This window comes from Engystomops pustulosus, unplaced genomic scaffold, assembly GCF_040894005.1.
Source record: "Engystomops pustulosus unplaced genomic scaffold, aEngPut4.maternal MAT_SCAFFOLD_897, whole genome shotgun sequence".
NCBI lineage: Eukaryota > Metazoa > Chordata > Amphibia > Anura > Leptodactylidae > Engystomops > Engystomops pustulosus.
Genome location: NW_027285776.1, coordinates 2,176 through 17,464, shown reverse-complemented (window position 1 = coordinate 17,464; position 15,289 = coordinate 2,176). Strand labels below are relative to the sequence as shown.

At 47.8% G+C, this 15,289-nt stretch overlaps 1 protein-coding gene across 1 annotated transcript; it reads right to left on the bottom strand.

The window, feature by feature from the left end:
• Window positions 1-3,952: 3,952 nt before the first annotated feature.
• Window positions 3,953-15,021, bottom strand: LOC140112578 (serine/threonine-protein phosphatase 6 regulatory ankyrin repeat subunit C-like; the record flags this gene model as incomplete). Its single annotated transcript, XM_072132559.1, has 5 exons — window positions 3,953-4,159; window positions 6,314-6,412; window positions 7,271-7,471; window positions 12,506-12,604; window positions 14,905-15,021. Coding segments are annotated over 5 exons (723 nt in total), but the record flags the coding sequence as incomplete, so codon positions are not given.
• Window positions 15,022-15,289: the final 268 nt, after the last annotated feature.

The following is a 15,289-nucleotide window of genomic DNA, read 5'->3' as shown; positions in this document are numbered from 1 at the left end:
CCTCCTTGGCTGCCGGTGTCACTGTCCTCCCCCGAGCGAGGTGTTACTGCTGGCTGTCCTGCAGGGGGCCCACTGCACGAGGCCTGCTGATCTTCCTGCAGGCCGCCAGGTGTGTCCTGCTGCTCGTCATCATCATCCTCCTCCTCCACCTGGCTCGCAGGCTGCAACCCCTTCAGCCTTTGCTCTCTGTTATCAGCCATTTCTGAGAATCTGTCATCATTTAAAAGTTTTTCTTTAAACTGTCCGCTATTATCACAAATAAAGGTCTTTCTGGAATCCAACTTTGGAATCTCTTCTTTTAGGCGATTAATCTCACCATTTATCTCCATCTTGCGCTTCTTTTGCGCTGTAACAGCCCTGGCGCGGGCAAATCGCAGTTCCTCCCGGAGCATCCTGATGGTCTTGGTCGCCTCTTCGTACTCACAGAGGTGGCTCTGGACCCGGGAGGCATAGGTGGACAAAGACTCCCGGGGTCCCTGCACCGCCCAGCCTCCCCCCGCATGGTCAGCCTTACCTCTGTGAGCACTCCGCTTCATAGCTCCAGCCCCGGAAGGACCGCTGTCACCCACACCGACATCCAGGTTCTTGCTGCGCTGCGTCACATTAGACCCAGGGAGAGTAGGAGCCGTATTGCTACGACTCCTGGTGGAACGTCTCACCCCTGAGTCCTCCATAGCGCTGGCCGGTATCTGGCTACCCCTGCCCCCCGCCGGCCTGGCCCGGGAAGCAGGAGCCTGGGGCTTGCCGCTCTGGCTCATGCCTGGAAACCCACCCCCTCCCTGGGAGAGGAGAGAGCAGGCCCCAGGTGGAGATGGAACCTGCCTGGAGCTCAGAGCAGCAACAGCAGCAGCAGCACACAGCCTCTCACAGCAACAGACAGAGCTTAACGATGTAACGAGCTCCAGAGATGCACGCACTATCTGCTGCTGGTGCAGTCACTGTGTACATACCTGACATTACTTATACTGTACTGATCCTGAGTTACATCCTGTATTATACCCCAGAGCTGCACTCACTATTCTGCTGCTGGTGCAGTCACTGTGTACATACATGACATTACTTATCCTGTACTGATCCTGAGTTACATCCTGTATTATACCCCAGAGCTGCACTCACTATTCTGCTGCTGGTGCAGTCACTGTGTACATACATGACATTACTTATCCTGTACTGATCCTGAGTTACATCCTGTATTATACCCCAGAGCTGCACTCACTATTCTGCTGCTGGTGCAGTCACTGTGTACATACATGACATTACTTATCCTGTACTGATCCTGAGTTACATCCTGTATTATACCCCAGAGCTGCACTCACTATTCTGCTGCTGGTGCAGTCACTGTGTACATACATGACATTACTTATCCTGTACTGATCCTGAGTTACATCCTGTATTATACCCCAGAGCTGCATTCACTATTCTGCTGCTGGTGCAGTCACTGTGTACATACATGACATTACTTATCCTGCACTGATCCTGAGTTACATCCTGTATTATACTCCAGAGCTGCACTCACTATTCTGCTGCTGGTGCAGTCACTGTGTACATACATGACATTACTTATCCTGTACTGATCCTGAGTTACATCCTGTATTATACCCCAGAGCTGCACTCACTATTCTGCTGCTGGTGCAGTCACTGTGTACATACATGACATTACTTATCCTGTACTGATCCTGAGTTACATCCTGTATTATACTCCAGAGCTGCACTCACTATTCTGCTGCTGGTGCAGTCACTGTGTACATACATGACATTACTTATACTGTACTGATCCTGAGTTACATCCTGTATTATACCCCAGAGCTGCACTCACTATTCTGCTGCTGGTGCAGTCACTGTGTACGTACATGACATTACTTATCCTGTACTGATCCTGAGTTACATCCTGTATTATACCCCAGAGCTGCATTCACTATTCTGCTGCTGGTGCAGTCACTGTGTACATACATGACATTACTTATCCTGTACTGATCCCGAGTTACATCCTGTATTATACTCCAGAGCTGCACTCACTATTCTGCTGCTGGTGCAGTCACTGTGTACATACATGACATTACTTATCCTGTACTGATCCTGAGTTACATCCTGTATTATACCCCAGAGCTGCATTCACTATTCTGCTGCTGGTGCAGTCACTGTGTACATACATGACATTACTTATCCTGTACTGATCCTGAGTTACATCCTGTATTATACCCCAGAGCTGCACTCACTATTCTGCTGCTGGTGCAGTCACTGTGTACATACATGACATTACTTATCCTGTACTGATCCTGAGTTACATCCTGTATTATACCCCAGAGCTGCATTCACTATTCTGCTGCTGGTGCAGTCACTGTGTACATACATGACATTACTTATCCTGCACTGATCCTGAGTTACATCCTGTATTATACTCCAGAGCTGCACTCACTATTCTGCTGCTGGTGCAGTCACTGTGTACATACATGACATTACTTATCCTGTACTGATCCTGAGTTACATCCTGTATTATACCCCAGAGCTGCACTCACTATTCTGCTGCTGGTGCAGTCACTGTGTACATACATGACATTACTTATCCTGTACTGATCCTGAGTTACATCCTGTATTATACTCCAGAGCTGCACTCACTATTCTGCTGCTGGTGCAGTCACTGTGTACATACATGACATTACTTATACTGTACTGATCCTGAGTTACATCCTGTATTATACCCCAGAGCTGCACTCACTATTCTGCTGCTGGTGCAGTCACTGTGTACGTACATGACATTACTTATCCTGTACTGATCCTGAGTTACATCCTGTATTATACCCCAGAGCTGCATTCACTATTCTGCTGCTGGTGCAGTCACTGTGTACATACATGACATTACTTATCCTGTACTGATCCCGAGTTACATCCTGTATTATACTCCAGAGCTGCACTCACTATTCTGCTGCTGGTGCAGTCACTGTGTACATACATGACATTACTTATCCTGTACTGATCCTGAGTTACATCCTGTATTATACCCCAGAGCTGCATTCACTATTCTGCTGCTGGTGCAGTCACTGTGTACATACATGACATTACTTATCCTGTACTGATCCTGAGTTACATCCTGTATTATACACCAGAGCTGCACTCACTATTCTGCTGCTGGTGCAGTCACTGTGTACATACATGACATTACTTATCCTGTACTGATCCTGAGTTACATCCTGTATTATACTCCAGAGCTGCACTCACTATTCTGCTGCTGGTGCTGTCACTGTGTACATACATGACATTACTTATCCTGTACTGATCCTGAGTTACATCCTGTATTATACTCCAGAGCTGTACTCACTATTCTGCTGCTGGTGCAGTCACTGTGTACATACATGACATTACTTATCCTGTACTGATCCTGAGATACATCCTGTATTATACCCCAGAGCTGCACTCACTATTCTGCTGCTGGTGCAGTTACTGTGTACATACATGACATTACTTATCCTGCACTGATCCTGAGTTACATCCTGTATTATACTCCAGAGCTGCACTCACTATTCTGCTGCTGTTGCAGTTACTGTGTACATATAGGGGGTCCGAATCGCGTTTTTCCGACGGGTTATCCAAATATTTCCGATTTGCACCGATTTTCCCTGAATTGCCCTGGGATTTTGGCGCACGCAATCGGATCGTGGCGCATCGGCGCCGGCATGCATGCGACGGAAATCGGGGGCGTGGCCGTAAAAAAACGACGGATTCGGGAAAACCGCCGCATTAAAAAAAAAAGTGTCACTTACCTGCACCAAGCGGAGGAAGGTGAACTTTAGTGCACTCCGAAAGAACTTCAGGGCAGCAGCGACACCTGGTGGACGTCGGAGGAACTGCCCGAATCGGCTGGACCCGAATCCTCCGCAGAGAACGTGCCGATGGATCTTGAATGGACCGGGTAAGTAAATCTGCCCCATACTGTCCCAGGATGTGTGTATTGTACCTTGTTCCTTGCTGTGGTAACGCTGCTCATATTAGATTTTAGCAGCTCTTTGATGACTGCGGTGCTTCCCTTGGCAGCTGCTATATGAGCGCAGGTTGAGCCGTCCATATTGGCGGATGTCACCAGCTCAGGCCGATGCTTCAGGAACAGCTTCACTACCTCGGAATGGTCATTTTCAGCAGCGAGATGTAGAGGGGTCTGTCCGTGCTGGGATAAAGCAGAAAGATAAGGCAATTGTTACTGATGATTATCGTGTGGCTATTACACTCCATGGGGAACATGTAACAAACCTTTGCTTTGCCTTTTTCCTTAATTTTAGAGACTTTTCATGGTGCTTGTGCTAATTTGTGACCTCCCTTCAAAGTCCTCCATTGTCTAGTTTTCAGGGGTGGTCCCTGAGTTATCACCTAAATCTGGATGTGAAAGTGCAAATTTTGGCGCCAATCTGCAGCTTCCCCTGACCTTATGTAGGAATAAGTTTGGAACTGATTGAGACTTTTGGAGACTTTTTCAGACTTTTAACAAGTCTCAAATTCACTAAGAACTCCACATGTACCAATAGACTCCAATTTTTAATTACATTTTTGGCCAAAGTTCTACTACTTGGGGGCTTGGGTGGTCTCCAGTGACCGTGCCAGGTCTGTGTCCTTGGCATACTCTGCCTAATGAAGAAGGTTGAGGAAATTCTCTGCACATTCCTGACAAGGTCACAGCTCGGGTGTCATCAGCGCCGGATAATTACTGGGAGGAAAGGAGTAGCCCAAAGGGAAGTGTCCTGCGGCCGTCTGATCTCCTGCAGAGCAGCTAATCCAGGAAGAGATACTTAGCGTGACCGCCGCTCCGGCTTTCATGTCTGATGCGACACTTGTGATAGAAGAGCCGCTTGTGATGTCAGGGAGTAAATATTGTGGAGCCCTCATGCGTCACCCAACACGAGAAACACAAATGTGTCCTTCTATCCGCCGGACCACACCGCAGCTTCTGCTGCCACAGGAGGATTCCTGGTCCCACAGGCCGGAGAGGAATCCGAGCTCCATACTAGAGTCTTTGTCTTGGAAAATAACTCAGCTTCCACTCTATGTTATGCCCTACAGGCTCTTAAAGGGATCCCCTCCACCCAAAAGTGGACCTACCACCTGTCTGCTGCCTGAGGCAAAGTGCACAACTCACCCACAAAGTGATGTATTATGGATAAAAGTAATCTTTAAAGAAGACTTTTATCTTTCCCCTCCGTTACTAAATAACCAGTCATGGAGCTACAGAACAGAGTCACATTACTACCCTCCTAACTGCTCTAAACCACCAGTGACGCCATCCTCCTCTGCTCTGAGGTATCGCGCATGTACAGTGAGCCTATGAGCTAGGTGCCAGCTTGTCGCATCCCCAGCCAACTTCACAGGTGCATTGTGCATGGGCCATTACAGTATGAGTTATTCTAGCTGGCCTAATGTGATCCATGTTGTGATGAGTGTTCCCACGATTCGCACTTTCATGGCGCATGAGCTATGTGCCAGTTTTTTGCATCTGTGAACAGTGTGCAACCCAGTATATACACTGTAATGGTGCATGCGCTGTACACCTGTGAAGTTGGTCAGGGTTGCACAGAGCTGGCACCTAGCCCACGGGCACAACGCACATGCGTCATTACAGTTTGCACCATGGAAACTCATCAAGGTGTGATGAGCGCTCCAACTTTACACACTGTAATGGCGCATGCGGGGTGCACCTGTGAAGTTGTCCAGGGTTGTACAGAGCTGGCACCTAGTTCACAGGCACACCGTACACGCACCATTACGGTGTGCATCAGATCACTAAACCCCGCCCCTAAATGGCTCACCACGCCCCCTTTAGCCTGATAAAATCGGGTTAATCGGCTCCCGATTATATATTTAATAGGGAGCTGTTCAAGAGCCAGAAGAGCCGGCTCTTCTTAGTGAGCGGAGCCTAATGAGCTGGCTCACTAAGAAGAGCCGGAATTCCCATCACTAGTGTGCGCTGTAATGGCGCATGCGCGGTGCATCTGTTATGTAAGTCGGGGACACCCAGAGCTGTTGCAATGATCACGCATAAAGAAAAGAGGAGTAAGACGTTGCAATAGAGGGGGACGGAGTTAGGAGTGTCAGCGGCCGGGAGGAGGCGGGGTAGTGTGATTGTATGCTTGAGCTCCTCCGTCTCCATGACTGCATCTCTAGTAACAGAGCAGATAAATAAAAATCTTTGTCCATGGAAAGAGGCATCAGAAAAACATGTATAAAGACCCTGTATGGGGAGTCCAACATTTACCCCTAGGGACACCCTAATATTTCTGATCAATGGTGGTTCTAGGTATCAGCCCCCTCCACCCCCCCTGTAGGCTCTTACAATATCTGCTGCATAGACGTCGGCATTCATACTCAGGAGACTGTTGCACACGTCCAGTTGACCATTGAGGGCGGCCAGGTGCAGGGGGGTCCGCTTGGTCTGTAGCAACAAAGGGAATAAATTACTGATATTGGATAAATATTTACATTTTATTAACGCAATTTGATGTTCCTTTTTCACGTTAAATGTCACGTATTTCTATTGAGAGGCAGAGGACACACAGGGCGGACCGGCCCTGCATCTCCAGCATCAGCCTCAAATATGAGGATATTTGTTTTTGTATTTATTCTTACCAAATCTTTGGAAATATGAAGTTATTGGACATTGACTCCCATTCGCAGGCAGTTGTTTCAGTCCTTTTGCTCCTCATCAGTGCAGGGCAGGGAACTGGTTGGCCAGGTGCAGGTCGGGAGACATCCTCTGTTTTCATGGGGACTGTCTTTTCTGGTGTGTGGAGACAAAGACCATATCTTCCCCTTCTAGTAATTCCAATGAAGCAGTTCCCTGCTCTGCACTGATGAGGAATAAGAAATCTCCATAATAATTGGTTTAACTGATTTGCTAAAGATCCCAAACTGTATCATGGGGCTACTTAAAAGTTGAGGGTTGACTTGGTAGCTACCACGGTTCGATATGGCCCAGCATGCATAGGCTCGGTATTGATGGAGAGAAATGCCCTCAAAATCTTGACCTTTGATGGGCTCAAGGTTCTCCAGATCAATCCTGGAGCTTCCTTACAAGAAGTGGAACTTGAGGAACAGTCCTCCTAGTTGTATCAGGGCTTAGACCTTGGGATGTATAAATGTGGTGGCCAGCACTGTTGTCCTGCATCATTGAGGACCTGGAATCGAATGTCCCCTGGATAACATCTGCAGATGTTCTCCTCACATGTTCTTCTTCTGGCCCTAATTATAGGCCACTGCTACTGACCGGTCATACACGTAGGACGGCACTTACCAGGGACATGATGTCGATGCTGGCCAGATGGGTCTCCACCAGTAACTTCACCAGGTGGTTGAAGCCATTTTGGGCGCACAGGTGCAGGGGGGTCAGGCCCAGCTTGGTTTTTGCGTTCACAAAGGCTTTGTGCCAGAGGAGGACATCGGAGATCTTGTCATGGCCGTTCTCACAGGCGAGGTGCAAGGCGGCCTTACCATGCTGCAGGGGGCGGATACTTATTATTACCAATATTTAGTATTATAATTATTTGTTATTGTGAATTGTTTATACTTTATTAGTATTTAAATTGATTATTTGTGAGCACAGCAGTGTGAGGTCTGATTACACATCTCTCCAGGGACAGTACATAACACTGGCTGCAGAGAGCACAGAGCACAGCAGTGTGAGGTCTGATTACACATCTCTCCAGGTACAATACATAACACTGGCTGCAGAGAGCACAGAGCACAGCAGTGTGAGGTCTGATTACACATCTCTCCAGGGACAATACATAACACTGGCTGCAGAGACCACAGAGCACAGCAGTGTGAGGTCTGATTACACATCTCTCCAGGGACAATACATAACACTGGCTGCAGAGAGCACAGAGCACAGCAGTGTGAGGTCTGATTACACATCTCTCCAGGGACAATACATAACACTGGCTGCAGGGAGCACAGAGCACAGCAGTGTGAGGTCTGATTACACATCTCTCCAGGTACAATACATAACACTGGCTGCAGAGAGCACAGAGCACAGCAGTGTGAGGTCTGATTACACATCTCTCCAGGGACAATACATAACACTGGCTGCAGAGAGCACAGAGCACAGCAGTGTGAGGTCTGATTACACATCTCTCCAGGGACAATACATAACACTGGCTGCAGAGAGCACAGAGCACAGCAGTGTGAGGTCTGATTACACATCTCTCCAGGGACAATACATAACACAGGCTGCAGAGAGCACAGAGCACAGCAGTGTGAGGTCTGATTACACATCTCTCCAGGGACAATACATAACACTGACTGCAGAGAGCACAGAGCACAGCAGTGTGAGGTCTGATTACACATCTCTCCAGGGACAGTACATAACACTGGCTGCAGAGAGCACAGAGCACAGCAGTGTGAGGTCTGATTACACATCTCTCCAGGTACAATACATAACACTGGCTGCAGAGAGCACAGAGCACAGCAGTGTGAGGTCTGATTACACATCTCTCCAGGGACAATACATAACACTGGCTGCAGAGACCACAGAGCACAGCAGTGTGAGGTCTGATTACACATCTCTCCAGGGACAATACATAACACTGGCTGCAGAGAGCACAGAGCACAGCAGTGTGAGGTCTGATTACACATCTCTCCAGGGACAATACATAACACTGGCTGCAGGGAGCACAGAGCACAGCAGTGTGAGGTCTGATTACACATCTCTCCAGGTACAATACATAACACTGGCTGCAGAGAGCACAGAGCACAGCAGTGTGAGGTCTGATTACACATCTCTCCAGGGACAATACATAACACTGGCTGCAGAGAGCACAGAGCACAGCAGTGTGAGGTCTGATTACACATCTCTCCAGGGACAATACATAACACTGGCTGCAGAGAGCACAGAGCACAGCAGTGTGAGGTCTGATTACACATCTCTCCAGGGACAATACATAACACAGGCTGCAGAGAGCACAGAGCACAGCAGTGTGAGGTCTGATTACACATCTCTCCAGGGACAATACATAACACTGACTGCAGAGAGCACAGAGCACAGCAGTGTGAGGTCTGATTACACATCTCTCCAGGGACAATACATAACACTGGCTGCAGAGAGCACAGAGCACAGCAGTGTGAGGTCTGATTACACATCTCTCCAGGGACAATACATAACACTGGCTGCAGAGAGCACAGAGCACAGCAGTGTGAGGTCTGATTACACATCTCTCCAGGGACAATACATAACACTGGCTGCAGAGAGCACAGAGCACAGCAGTGTGAGGTCTGATTACACATCTCTCCAGGGACAATACATAACACTGGCTGCAGAGAGCACAGAGCACAGCAGTGTGAGGTCTGATTACACATCTCTCCAGGGACAATACATAACACTGGCTGCAGAGAGCACAGAGCACAGCAGTGTGAGGTCTGATTACACATCTCTCCAGGGACAATACATAACACTGGCTGCAGAGAGCACAGAGCACAGCAGTGTGAGGTCTGATTACACATCTCTCCAGGGACAATACATAACACAGGCTGCAGAGAGCACAGAGCACAGCAGTGTGAGGTCTGATTACACATCTCTCCAGGGACAATACATAACACTGGCTGCAGAGAGCACAGAGCACAGCAGTGTGAGGTCTGATTACACATCTCTCCAGGGACAATACATAACACTGGCTGCAGAGAGCACAGAGCACAGCAGTGTGAGGTCTGATTACACATCTCTCCAGGGACAATACATAACACTGGCTGCAGAGAGCACAGAGCACAGCAGTGTGAGGTCTGATTACACATCTCTCCAGGGACAATACATAACACAGGCTGCAGAGAGCACAGAGCACAGCAGTGTGAGGTCTGATTACATATCTCTCCAGGGACAATACACAGCACTGGCTGCAGAGAGCACAGAGCACAGCAGTGTGAGGTCTGATTACACATCTCTCCAGGGACAGTACATAACACTTACTGCAGAGAGCACAGAGCACAGCAGTGTGAGGTCTGATTACATATCTCTCCAGGGACAATACACAGCACTGGCTGCAGAGAGCACAGAGCACAGCAGTGTGAGGTATGATTACACATCTCTCCAGGGACAATACTGAACACTGGCTGCAGATGGCACAGAGCACAGCAGTGTGAGGTCTGATTACACATCTCTCCAGGGACAATACATAACACTGGCTGCAGAGAGCACAGAGCACAGCAGTGTGAGGTCTGATTACACATCTCTCCAGGTACAATACATAACACTGGCTGCAGAGAGCACAGAGCACAGCAGTGTGAGGTCTGATTACACATCTCTCCAGGGACAATACATAACACAGGCTGCAGAGAGCACAGAGCACAGCAGTGTGAGGTCTGATTACACATCTCTCCAGGGACAATACATAACACTGACTGCAGAGAGCACAGAGCACAGCAGTGTGAGGTCTGATTACACATCTCTCCAGGGACAATACATAACACTGGCTGCAGAGAGCACAGAGCACAGCAGTGTGAGGTCTGATTACACATCTCTCCAGGGACAATACATAACACTGGCTGCAGAGAGCACAGAGCACAGCAGTGTGAGGTCTGATTACACATCTCTCCAGGGACAATACATAACACTGGCTGCAGAGAGCACAGAGCACAGCAGTGTGAGGTCTGATTACACATCTCTCCAGGGACAATACATAACACTGGCTGCAGAGAGCACAGAGCACAGCAGTGTGAGGTCTGATTACATATCTCTCCAGGGACAATACATAACACTGGCTGCAGAGAGCACAGAGCACAGCAGTGAGAGGTATGATTACACATCTCTCCAGGGACAATACTGAACACTGGCTGCAGAGAGCACAGAGCACAGCAGTGTGAGGTCTGATTACACATCTCTCCAGGGACAATACACAACACTGGCTGCAGAGAGCACAGAGCACAGCAGTGTGAGGTCTGATTACACATCTCTCCAGGGACAATACATAACACTGGATGCAGGGAGCACAGAGCACAGCAGTGTGAGGTCTGATTACACATCTCTCCAGGGATAATACATAACACTGGCTGCAGAGAGCACAGAGCACAGCAGTGTGAGGTCTGATTACATATCTCTCCAGGGACAATACACAGCACTGGCTGCAGAGAGCACAGAGCACAGCAGTGTGAGGTCTGATTACACATCTCTCCAGGGACAGTACATAACACTGACTGCAGAGAGCACAGAGCACAGCAGTGTGAGGTCTGATTACATATCTCTCGAGGGACAATACACAGCACTGGCTGCAGAGAGCACAGAGCACAGCAGTGTGAGGTATGATTACACATCTCTCCAGGGACAATACTGAACACTGGCTGCAGAGAGCACAGAGCACAGCAGTGTGAGGTGTGATTACACATCTCTCCAGGGACAATACATAACACTGGCTGCAGAGAGCACAGAGCACAGCAGTGTGAGGTCTGATTACACATCTCTCCAGGGACAATACATAACACTGGCTGCAGAGAGCACAGAGCACAGCAGTGTGAGGTCTGATTACACATCTCTCCAGGGACAATACATAACACTGACTGCAGAGAGCACAGAGCACAGCAGTGTGAGGTCTGATTACATATCTCTCCAGAGACAATACATAACACTGGCTGCAGAGAGCACAGAGCACAGCAGTGTGAGGTATGATTACACATCTCTCCAGGGACAATACATAACACTGGCTGCAGAGAGCACAGAGCACAGCAGTGTGAGGTGTGATTACACATCTCTCCAGGGACAATACATAACACTGGCTGCAGAGAGCACAGAGCACAGCAGTGTGAGGTCTGATTACACATCTCTCCAGGGACAATACATAACACTGACTGCAGAGAGCACAGAGCACAGCAGTGTGAGGTCTGATTACATATCTCTCCAGGGACAATACACAGCACTGGCTGCAGAGAGCACAGAGCACAGCAGTGTGAGGTCTGATTACACATCTCTCCAGGGACAATACATAACACTGGCTGCAGAGAGCACAGAGCACAGCAGTGTGAGGTCTGATTACACATCTCTCCAGGGACAGTACATAACACTGGCTGCAGAGAGCACAGAGCACAGCAGTGTGAGGTCTGATTACACATCTCTCCAGGGACAGTACATAACACTGGCTGCAGAGAGCACAGAGCACAGCAGTGTGAGGTCTGATTACACATCTCTCCAGGGACAGTACATAACACTGGCTGCAGAGAGCACAGAGCACAGCAGTGTGAGGGCACCCTTGTAGGTACATGAAGAATGTACAATCCTGTAATAAAAATCTATATATCACAGTCCTGCTGCTACTCATAAGATACACAAAGGTCTGATTACACATCTCTCCAGGGACAATACATAACACTGGCTGCAATATGTATGGTCACAGCTGCTGACAGGTTCCCTTTGAAACAGATCTTGTGTTTTGAGGACAGATAAAGCAATGAAAATGATACATATCACCCAAGTCTGAGAGTGAAAAATGTCATTGTGAACCAGAGAGCTAAAACTTCCAGAGGGCTTTTCCACGATCCTGGTGCCTCTTACCTCATCGAATACGTCCACCCTGGCCTGGTTCTGCAGCAGGACCTTCACGATGCCCGTGTGACCTTTCTCTGCAGCCACCAGCAATGGCGACCATCCGTTCTACAAGAAAACCGGGAACATTCAGGGCTTATTGTTCTCCACCTCGCAAGGTGCTGAGATCAGGAGGAGATGACTGTTTATTATTCCTAACATGTTCCATAAGAAGAAGAATCATGGATGAAACTGGGACCTGCAGGACTATACCCAGCGCTGACCCCTGCCCTGACCTTATCCTTCCCCGTGTTTTACATAGAAGGATCAGCAGCCAAAACATCACCCGTTATCGGGGGCTTCTCCCAAAAACGCTTCAATAGTGACTTTATTCCTACAGTGTGAATAATACATTGTATCAGGTTCTGTAAATCTTCACCAGTCCATTATCCCGGAACCAGTGCGTGCGATTCCGAAATCTGAGAGGAGCAAATGCACCGTAGTTTATAGCAGGGAGGACGAGTAGTGGCCAGAGGCTCGGAGGACTAGTTATGGTAAATTTACACACAGCAGTTCAAGGGAGTAAAAGGATATAAATTGTCTTTGGGAAAGGTGGATAAACAGGATCCCTTTAAATTCTACAAATCCAGTGGGGGAGAGATCTATGTTTTCTATCAGTAGTCAGTAGTCAGGGGTTGGTAGTCAGTGGTTAGTAGTCAGGGGTTGGTAGTCAGTGGTTAGTAGTCAGGGGTTAGTAGTCAGTAGTCAGGGGTTGGTAGTCAGTGGTTAGTAGTCAGGGGTTAGTAGTAAGTAGTCAGGGGTTAGTAGTCAGTGGTTAGTAGTCAGGGGTTAGTAGTCAGTAGTCAGGGGTTGGTAGTCAGTGGTTAGTAGTCAGGGGTTGGTAGTCAGTAGTTAGTAGTCAGAAATTAGTAGTCAGTAGTCATGATTTACAAGTCATTAGTTGGTTGTCAGAGGTCAGTAGCCAATAGTCAGGAGTTGGTAATAAGAAGTGAGCAGTCAGTAGTCATAGGTTAGTAGTTAGGTAGCTAGAGGTTAGCAGTCAATAGTCAGTAGTTAGTAGCCAATGGTTAGTAGTCAGGAATCAGTAACCAATAATCAGGAGTAAGTAATAAGAGGTTAGCATTTAATAGTCAGAGGTTAGTAGTCAGGAGTTAGTAGTCAGAGGTTGGTAGTCAGAGGTTAGTAGTCAGAGGTTAGTAGTCAGGAGTTAGTAGTCAGAGGTTAGAAGTCAGGAGTTAGTAGTCAGAGGTTAGTAGTCAGGAGTTAGTAGTCAGAGCTTAGTAGTCAGAGCTTAGTAGTCAGAGCTTAGTAGTCAGAGCTTAGTAGTCAGGAGTTAGTAGTCAGAGGTTAGTAGTCAGAGGTTAGTAGTCAGGAGTTAGTAGTCAGAGGTTAGTAGTCAGAGGTTAGTAGTCAGAGGTTAGTAGTCAGAGGTTAGTAGTCAGGAGTTAGTAGTCAGAGGTTAGTAGTCAGAGGTTAGTAGTCAGGGGTTAGTAGTCAGGAGTTAGTAGTGAGGGGTTAGTAGTCAGAGGTTAGTAGTCAGAGGTTAGTAGTCAGAGGTTAGTAGTCAGAGGTTAGTAGTCAGGAGTTAGTAGTGAGGAGTTAGTAGTCAGAGGTTAGTAGTCAGGGGTTAGTAGTCAGGAGTTAGTAGTGAGGAGTTAGTAGTCAGAGGTTAGTAGTCAGGAGTTAGTAGTCAGAGGTTAGTAGTCAGAGGTTAGCAGTTGGTAGTCAGGAGTTAGTAGTGAGGGGTTATCCGTCAGAGGTTAGTAGTCAGAGGTTAGTAGTCAGAGGTTAGTAGTCAGGAGTTAGTAGTCAGAGGTTAGTAGTCAGAGGTTAGTAGTCAGAGGTTAGTAGTCAGAGGTTAGTAGTCAGGAGTTAGTAGTCAGGAGTTAGTAGTCAGGAGTTAGTAGTCAGAGGTTAGTAGTCAGAGGTTAGTAGTCAGGAGTTAGTAGTCAGGAGTTAGTAGTCAGGGGTTAGTAGTCAGAGGTTAGTAGTCAGAGGTTAGTAGTCAGAGCTTAGTAGTCAGAGCTTAGTAGTCAGAGCTTAGTAGCGAGGAGTTAGTAGTCAGGGGTTAGTAGTCAGGGGTTAGTAGTCAGAGGTTAGTAGTCAGAGGTTAGTAGTCAGAGGTTAGTAGTCAGAGGTTAGTAGTCAGGAGTTAGTAGTCAGAGGTTAGTAGTCAGAGGTTAGTAGTCAGAGGTTAGTAGTCAGAGGTTAGCAGTTGGTAGTCAGGAGTTAGTAGTGAGGGGTTATCAGTCAAGAATCAGTAACCAATAATCAGGAGTAGGTAATAAGAGGTTAGTAGTCAGTAGTTAGTAGTCAGTAGTTAGTAGTCAGGGGTTAGTAGTCAGTAGTTAATAGTCAGAGGTTAGTAGTAAGAAGTTAGTAGTCAGGACTTAGTAGTCCGCGGTCACCTTGGCTTGTCTGTTCATTGTAAGCTGCACGCGGCCGGATCCTATGTGTTTGATCATCTCCTGTAAGACGTCTTCATTCCCCATCCTCGCACAGTAATGCAGCGGCGTCTCCCCGGACTGAAGAGATAAAACACAATATACATGTAATACAACCAGAGCCAAGTATACAGAGCAGAGATGTGCAATGTGTCTACTAGAGAGCATCCACCTATCCCAGCGCTATCTACAGTATAATACAGAGAACCCACCGATGTATCACATAATGCCAACCTACAGAGCAACCTACAACACACAGCGTCACTGGTACCAGCGCCACCAGGTCACCAGTAACACTGACAGGAGGAGGGGAAATCCAGATTCTTATGGAAGCTTCAGCAGAGAAGAC